This window comes from Aptenodytes forsteri, unplaced genomic scaffold (assembly GCF_000699145.1).
Source record: "Aptenodytes forsteri isolate BGI_AS27 unplaced genomic scaffold, ASM69914v1 Scaffold324, whole genome shotgun sequence".
Taxonomy (NCBI): domain Eukaryota; kingdom Metazoa; phylum Chordata; class Aves; order Sphenisciformes; family Spheniscidae; genus Aptenodytes; species Aptenodytes forsteri.
In genome coordinates this window covers 1,272,384-1,280,018 of record NW_008795485.1, presented here as the reverse complement: position 1 = coordinate 1,280,018, position 7,635 = coordinate 1,272,384, and the positions used below count along the sequence as shown (strand labels likewise).

The following is a 7,635-nucleotide window of genomic DNA, read 5'->3' as shown; positions in this document are numbered from 1 at the left end:
CGCGGGCCCCGGCCGTCCCGACGCCCTGCAGTCGCATGCCGAGTGGGACGGTGCCCACCCGCAACGAAAAGCTCCTTCCCCTTCCCTGTACCTTTGCTAGATCGTCACGGCTTTTCAAGCTTGACTGTGAACCAAAGAATATCTTAAAAAGACGCGGTAAAACACTGCGAAAGGTTCGCTGGGGGGGCAGGCTAGGCTGTCTGTACCCATTCGTAAGTCTGGGCTATCCTGTGATCGAAGTCATCTTCTGATCGCCGAGCATGGTCTCTGGTTACCAGGATAACAGCTGTGTCTGAGCCGGACTCCTCCTACGGGGCTCCCGAACACTTCCCGGATGAATTGCTGCGATGTTTAAATGTAACCACGTTTAGGACTGAAACACCAGCATCCCTATGAATTTTAGGAGAGGAACCAACAAGCTAATGTTGGATCTATGTGCAAATGAAGCAGGAGTTTTCAAATGCAGGGTGTAACTAAAACCCCCCTGTTTCCAAAGGGCTTCTTTGTTCATTGCTTGCGTCCTAGTGTCACTTCTTTGAAGTCCCAGGACTGTGTCCTTGTATTTCTGCAGCACAGACCTAGTGAGATGGAGTGACAGCTGCCGTGGACTGTGCTGCCCCCGTCCCGGTCTTGCAACGTAGTTAGCGTTGAGTAGACAGAGACAGCTGGGACCTCGGGTTTGTTTTCTCCTAAGAAAGCCCCTTCCCGAAGCCCGCTGCCCTCTGTCAGCGCAGTTTGTGATGGCCCCAAGGAACAGAGAAATGCTCTCTGCAGCAGAGACTCTGAACCGTTTGTGTGAGTTAAGGGACACTTTGAAATTGTTTGGGTATAGAAGAGGTGGTAGTCTTTGCTTTCCCGCAACAGACGTGTATTCTGATCTCTTCCTGCTTTTCTAGCATCTGCCGGCCTGACTGAGGAGCAGAAGGAATTCCAAAAAGTTGCCCTTGATTTTGCTACCAAGGAGATGGCTCCTCACATGGCTGAGTGGGATGAAAAGGTATGACAGCCTCAGAAGGGTTGTACTGCTTGGTTTTTCCTCCCTTAGGATGTTACTATCCTTGGGTCTCATCAGAGGGGTTCCTGCAATAGCTCCTCAGTGCTGTAATGCCATCTGTAGAGATTTTCTTTGAAGCTGCTGCTGTAGCTGGGGTGGGAAGCCATCAGAAATTCCTTGAAGCTTTCCTAGCCAGGCTATTCAATCATCTGAAAACCTGAATTTACTCCTGAAGATGGTATGTATCTGTCTAGATAGCTGCCTCTTCTTTAACCCACCCACTTAACTTAATTCTGCCGGAGTTTGGGACTGGACTCGGTAGCCCAGGTGTACCAGAAAGAGGAGATTGAATATTGAGATTGAACTGATCATGAATATTCACTTGCGATGTCTCCGCCTGTCCCAATAGGAAATATTCCCTGTGGAAACAATGCGGAAGGCAGCCCAGCTAGGATTCGGTGGGATCTATGTGAAACCAGATGTCGGTGGCTCTGGATTGTCACGACTTGATACGTCCATAATCTTTGAAGCTTTATCAACAGGATGTACCAGCACCACTGCTTATATGAGCATCCACAAGTGAGTGTGTCTGCCGAGCAGCGGATGGTGCCAGTCTGGCTGAAAACCCACATTTTTTTCTGTGGGCTCTAAATCCAGCTGGAGACAGCTCGCTTGGTGCTGCTTATTATGTAAAGTTGGGACCCCAAGTAGACGCGTCCCTGTGAGGATCTCTTGACAGCAGTAAACAAATAGGCTACAAAAACTGAGATGCCACCAAGAAGTAATTTTAGCTTTGTGGCATGCAAGATGGGATTAAGTTCTGGATTTTGTTCCCTGCTCTTCCACTTAAGCTGTCTATAGATAGTAACCTGCCTGGAAAAAGCCTTTGTGCTTTGGTCGTACTATAACAGAGCCCAGAGGCACCAGCTGATACCGAGGCCCTATCCTGCTTGCACAGACACGTTCAGCAATGGGCTCATTTCACACGGAAGGATGGAGCGATGATGCCTCCTTCTTCCAGGTGCAGTCTTCCAAAGAGACAGCAGGGCTTAGTGCTGAGCGGAACGCCGAGGCTGTTAAATAGGAACCTGCTGTTCCACAAGGCAGCGAGTCTGTGGTGAATGGAAGGTGATCTCCTTCCTCCCGGCCTCTGTGGCACGTAATTTTGTTCCCTTTCAGTGTGCGTGGGGGCAGGTGGAAGGAGGGCTGCCTCCGGGGCTACCTCAGATTACCTGCAGCAGAGGTGGAGCAATATGCTTTCAAGCCTCGGTGCTTTTGACTGAACTCCACGGAGCTTTGTTTTTCTGTTCAGCCAGGGATGTTCTTGTATGACCTGCCTTCCTCCCGGGGCTGTGTTCACGTACTGTAATGCTGCTCCTTCTCTCCTGCTCCAGCATGTGTGTTTGGATGATCGACACCTTTGGCAATGAGGAACAGAGGCGCAAGTTCTGCCCATCGCTCTGTAGCATGGAAAAATTTGCTTCTTACTGCCTGACTGAGCCAGGTGAGCATCCTCAACCACGAAATCTTCTCCCTTCCCTCCTAACGTGGTTTAACTGGACATGAACATTGCACGGAGCTGGAGGTGAAAACTTTCTTCTCGTGTTCATTTGGGCTGTCACCGGGAGGCTGGGAAGGGGCAGATGATGATTGCTGAGATGCTCATGGTACAAACCCAAGTGTTGTTGGGTACGATCCCCAGGAGAGTTTGCAGGTTCTGGACCTGCCGCTTCACTGGCTGCTTCCTTACCTCTCGAACAGGAAGCGGAAGTGATGCAGCTTCCCTGCTGACCTCAGCTCGGAGGAAAGGGGACACCTATGTCCTGAATGGCTCCAAGGTACCTCTTTGCTCCTCCTAAACCTGCTGGATGGCACTGCATGCACAAGGGGGCCTGGGTCTCACCGTCCTTTCCATTTCCTACTGTCTCCTCATCTCTGTGTATTCTCCCAAGGTAGGACGTTCTCTGCAGAGCATTCACCAGAGCTTAGTACAGTTGGGTCCCTAAATACCTCCTGGCCGTGGGGTCTTTGCCCCTCTGTCTTTGTACCCCAGCTGCTGCTGCAGGCTCAGGGTTAGCATACGAAAGCCACCCCTTTCTTCTTGTGTCCTTCTGCAGGCCTTCATCAGCGGAGGAGGTGATACCGATGTATACGTGGTCATGTGTCGCACAGGAGGCCCAGGCCCCAAGGGCATCTCCTGCCTGGTGCTGGAGAAGGGGACGCCGGGCCTCAGCTTTGGCAAGAAAGAGAAGAAGGTAAGAGGCTTGGTTTTTACTTCCTGTGTGCTTGAGGGAAGTGCAGGACAAGAGACGAGCTCGTCTGTGCAAAGCATTAGAGATCTCTTCTTGGATGGGACTGGAGTCCCAGCCTGGCGTGGTTTTTCCAAGCCAAGTCCAGCTTTGGTGAAGTTTGCCCAATACCCGTCCCTTTGGTAAGTGAAGCATTTTAATCTCAGGAACATTAATGTTCGTTAGATCTGTGCCTCTTCTCAAATACATGCATTCCAGTTTCCAATTCGGCACGCTGAGGCCAAACCACGTAGAACACGGGCACTCTGCGGCAGCTTGGCAATGAGACCGAGGGGTTGAGAGCAGGCTGGGCAGTTCTCTGCTGGGAGCTGGAGGTGTGCTGCTCCTCAGGCAGTCTGGAAGGTGCTCTGTTTTTTCCCAGGTGGGCTGGAATTCTCAGCCAACTCGGGCTGTGATCTTTGAGGACTGTGTTGTTCCTGCTGGCAACCGTCTTGGAGCCGAAGGGCAGGGCTTCAGCATTGCCATGAAGGGACTGAATGGAGGCAGGATAAATATTGGTAAGAAAGACAGCTGAGAGCCAAGGGAGGAGGGCAGGATCTTCTTGTTGCCCGTCTGTGTTAGCTTCATATTCACGCTGTGGCCTTGGCTTCTCCCACCAGCTTCTTGTTCGTTAGGAGCTGCTCATGCCTCTGTTCTTCTGGCTCAGGAACATCTCACTGTCCGCAAACAGTTTGGAGAACCCCTAGCAAACAATCAGGTAACCTCTCCACCGGATCTGCACTCCTAGAGCTGTGCTCTTTCCGTTCTTGGCTGAACAAGCAGCCAGAGGTCCCATCACTCACTTCACAGGGTCTTCCCTGGAGAAGTCGGGAACATGCTTTTCCTGAGTAAGAAAGTGTGTCAGGCCTGAGACCTGCCTGAAGATAGTGGGGATGTGGTTCAGGACACAGGCCCCTCCAAAGATGCTGACCTAATTTTTCCTCTGGTGCTGTCTGCTGGCAGTACCTGCGGTTCAGGCTGGCGGAGATGGCGACGCGCTTGGTGGCAGCACGGCTCATGGTTCGCAATGCAGCGCGGGCACTGCAGGAGGGACGGGAGGATGCGGCTGTGCTGTGCTCCATGGCCAAGCTCTTTGCTACTGATGAATGCTTTGCGGTAGGTTACTCAAACCTCACTTGGCGTCATAACTGCAAGCCTGGAGACCCCTCTTGGTGCACAGGATGTCAGAAAGAAGTTTGACACTGTAGGGACCCAGACCCAAGCACGTTCATTGAGCCAGAAGCCTCATTTCAGGACCAGGATGTTTTATGGGACAGAATTCTGCACCCAGCTAATACTGCTGCAGTATTAGCCTCTCCACAGTTCAGGCCTCCTGGCTTCTAGTGCTTTCTACACTATTTTCTAGGGGACCAAGCACGGAGACAGGACAGGGAGTAGAGCATTTTTATTTTCAAATTATAATATGCGTGTTGCAGGCTGGTTTCCTAGGTAGGAAGTGGTCTCTCCTAGACCACTGAAAAATACATCATCACAAAATGTCCCTGAAAAGAGAAAGCAAGAAGGGAGAAGAAAAGGAAATCTGCACCTTGACACTTCCTAGATCAGTGTCATTTAGAAGCTACCGTATTTTCTCAGCACTCTGCATTTTTGCTATTTATTATGTTTTATGTCCCAAGTTGACAGATAATGATGCATGGAGTCATGTTTCAGAAGAAACCAGAGCCCTGAACAGATTCCTCACCTGACTGACCACTAGATGGTGATCTGGCGTTTTGCTTTTTGCACCAGTAGCACCACAGAAATGCAGCAAAAATTGCCTTAGTTAAGTAAAGCGTTTCCTGGGTATTTCTATGCTATCATGTTCACATAAATGCACCATTAATGTGGAACAGCACTTAGGTAACATGATAGCACTGAGAGCAGCACTGATGGGGACTGATAGTACCTTGCCATCACACCACGCTTTATTAAGAGATGAGATTAGGTGACCAGAAAAAAAAAAATGAGCCCAGGTCCCTGGGTTCTTACCAAGCTTCTGTCGCTAACTTGTCCTCGACACCACGCAAGTCACTTCACCAGCAATGTTATCTTCTTAGATCTGTAACCAGGCTCTACAGATGCATGGGGGCTACGGCTACCTGAAGGATTATGCTGTGCAGCAGTTTGTGCGAGATATCAGAGTCCACCAGATCCTGGAAGGTAAAAGACACTCTTACTACTAGTGACTTGGCAGTGAAGCCCGGAGAGAACAGACCCTCTGGAGGCCCCCACCTTCCCACCTGACTCTCTGACTCTTGGGTTTCAGAATCCCATTTTGCTCTGAGCATGAGGTGTCCCTGGATGTCACATGTGTGAATCCCCTGGCCAAGAGCTCTTGGTGTACTGGAGCAGTTACTGTGTATTTTAAGAGTCTTACAGCAGGCGGGATATCTAGTTGTCATGTTAGCGGTGCCTCTGTCCAGTTTCATTCCATTACTCCTACAGGCATGTGCTGATGCTCCCCAGCAATTCCCTTCCTGTCATTCCGGTCTGTCTTCACTCTTTGACATTGTGTCTCTAACAGTGTCTGGCCTTTTCTAATCTCAATTCGGCCTCCTAACCATTTTGTTTTCCCTCCTTTGAAATCCCTTCACCTACAACCAGGGTACCTGATAAGGGACGGACATACTCTTTCCAATACTGAGTGGGTCTGCAGCCTTTCTGTGTGTTGTATATGTGTTAAATAGTAAAGCAGAGAACTCGGATGTTGGTATATATCCAGTTCTGCTTGATGCCGGTGCCCTCATCCTCTCAATGCCCAAATGAAAAGAAGCACCAGCATCTACCACTCTGAAACCTTTCCTGAGCAATGTGCTTGCACTTGGCAGTTGTATTTTGTCCCAACGCCTCCTAAATGCCACCTCAATTGGAGGGAAGAGCTTTTCTGTGCTGTAAACTGCAACTCAGGGAATAATTCTCTTTGCCTTCATTGGGGGCAGAACTGGACTGTCTCCTAACTGTCTTTCTTTTGCACCCCCGTCCTGCTGCAGGTACCAATGAGGTGATGCGGATGATTGTGGCCAGGAATCTGCTACAGGGCTGAAGCCAGGAGCTAATCTCCAGCCTTAAAATTACTTCGTCTGTTACAGCTTGGTCTGTTTCCCTCCCCTGTTCACCAGCTCTCTCCCTGGGGAGTGGAGAGGGGGATGCCCCAGTGGAAACAGTCTTTCTGCCTTATATTGACTGGGAGCACAGCTGGATGCCACCCACATGCTGCCACAGCTGCACTCTGTGCCTGGCAGAGCTGCTGTTACTAGGCTAGTATTGTGCAGCCTGAAGATACAAATCACAGCTGTGAATACGAGCCTCTGTCTCCAAATCTTGTTCGTGGGCTGCTTGCCACCCATCCTTCCCAGAAAAAGAAACACTAGACCTGTTGGTCATCTCTGCTGAGTCAGGGCTGAAACGGGAACTTCAGGCAGAGGTGCAGCCTGATCCCACAGGACTCTTCCTCTATCTGTGAAATCTTTAGTTTGAGGGAACTAGTTGCTCTGCTCAAAAACCTGTCCTCCTGGGTGCTGATTGCACCACTGGGAACAAGTTAGCCACAAATACTGCAGCTCTCACCGCTTGCAGAATGCAATGGCTTTTTAACTGAGGAGCAGGATGCCTCTCGTTTATCTGGAAGCACTCCTCTGTCTTTTCCCAGCACACCTTTTCTAATGTGCCAAGTGCTTGTTCTCCCTATTCCCGCCACATACTGGTGCTTAATCTCAAAGAAGCCTTTGCAGTACAGAGGTACAAATCAAGAACTGAGGTCCTGCATGGCAACATTTAACTCTGTTGCCTCAAATCAGTACACCCTGCTGTGTACAAGGTAGGGGGAGTAAAAACATTGATAAATTAAACTATTTTTCCCCCTCAGGTTTGGAATGAATAAAGGAATGATGGCAACTTTACTGAGAGTGTCAGAAGTTGTGATAATTTTCGTCTGTGGTATTTCAGGTATTTAACCAGAGATAACTGGAGTTTTTTGAAGTAGGGGGGTTGCAAAAAAGTTCAGTTTCTGGGGTTTTTTTAGTTACAGTGTCTCTGTTAACCTTTTCAAATGAGCAACCAGCTCCTCTTTCCTCTCAGCGCGTGCCTAGTACATGGCAGGGAAGGGAGATGACAGAGCATTGGCGGCAGATGTAGGCATTTTTCGATCTCCGATTTTGCTACACGGCGGGAGGCCGCTGCTAGCAGGCCCTTACGTCTCCCCACTCGGTTTCCTGCACGCTCTGCAGAGGGAATTTCTCTCGCAGGGCGGTGAGGGCAGAGTAAAGGACGAGCACTCACGCCTCGGACGAAAACAGCCGCCTGCCCGCGGCGGGGTCCCGGCGGGGCCGGCGAGACCCTCTCCCCGGGCAGGAA

The 7,635-nt window shown here is 50.2% G+C and overlaps 3 protein-coding genes across 5 annotated transcripts in view; 2 read left to right on the top strand and 1 right to left on the bottom strand.

Annotated features, from left to right (window-relative positions):
- Window positions 1–5,292, bottom strand: part of THYN1 (thymocyte nuclear protein 1) — an 11,121-nt gene extending 5,829 nt beyond the window's left edge. For 2 of the 3 annotated variants that reach the window (XM_009281292.2, XM_009281295.2), the window contains exon 1: window positions 92–288. The gene's annotated coding sequence lies outside the window, so the exon portion shown is untranslated. Of the gene's footprint in view, window positions 1–91; window positions 289–5,271 lie in introns of those variants that run through there. The other variant, XM_009281296.2, reaches the window with a different exon arrangement.
- ACAD8 (acyl-CoA dehydrogenase family member 8) lies at window positions 611–7,178 on the top strand. Its single transcript, XM_009281298.2, has 11 exons — window positions 611–795; window positions 897–997; window positions 1,404–1,573; window positions 2,389–2,498; window positions 2,756–2,832; window positions 3,112–3,249; window positions 3,665–3,800; window positions 3,903–4,000; window positions 4,246–4,398; window positions 5,340–5,442; window positions 6,273–7,178. The coding sequence occupies exons 1-11, from the start codon at window positions 741–743 to the stop codon at window positions 6,323–6,325; spliced, it is 1,194 nt and encodes a 397-aa protein (XP_009279573.1). The 5' UTR covers window positions 611–740; the 3' UTR covers window positions 6,326–7,178.
- Window positions 7,047–7,635, top strand: part of GLB1L2 (galactosidase beta 1 like 2) — a 27,944-nt gene continuing 27,355 nt past the window's right edge. Inside the window, exon 1 of the mRNA XM_009281300.1 lies at window positions 7,047–7,099. Within this exon, the coding sequence (XP_009279575.1) occupies window positions 7,047–7,099 (53 nt within the window). The remainder of the gene's footprint in view (window positions 7,100–7,635) is intronic.

What these genes read in the sequence shown, in the direction of transcription:
- ACAD8 (XM_009281298.2), top strand. Translation starts at nt 741, where the DNA reads ATGGCCCCAAGGAACAGAGAAATGCTCTCTGCAGCAGAGACTCTGAAC. An exon ending in GCTTATATGAGCATCCACAA is followed by an intron (nt 1,574 to 2,388) that starts GTGAGTGTGTCT and finishes CTCCTGCTCCAG; the next exon opens with CATGTGTGTTTGGATGATCG. An exon ending in TTGGCAAGAAAGAGAAGAAG is followed by an intron (nt 3,250 to 3,664) that starts GTAAGAGGCTTG and finishes GTTTTTTCCCAG; the next exon opens with GTGGGCTGGAATTCTCAGCC.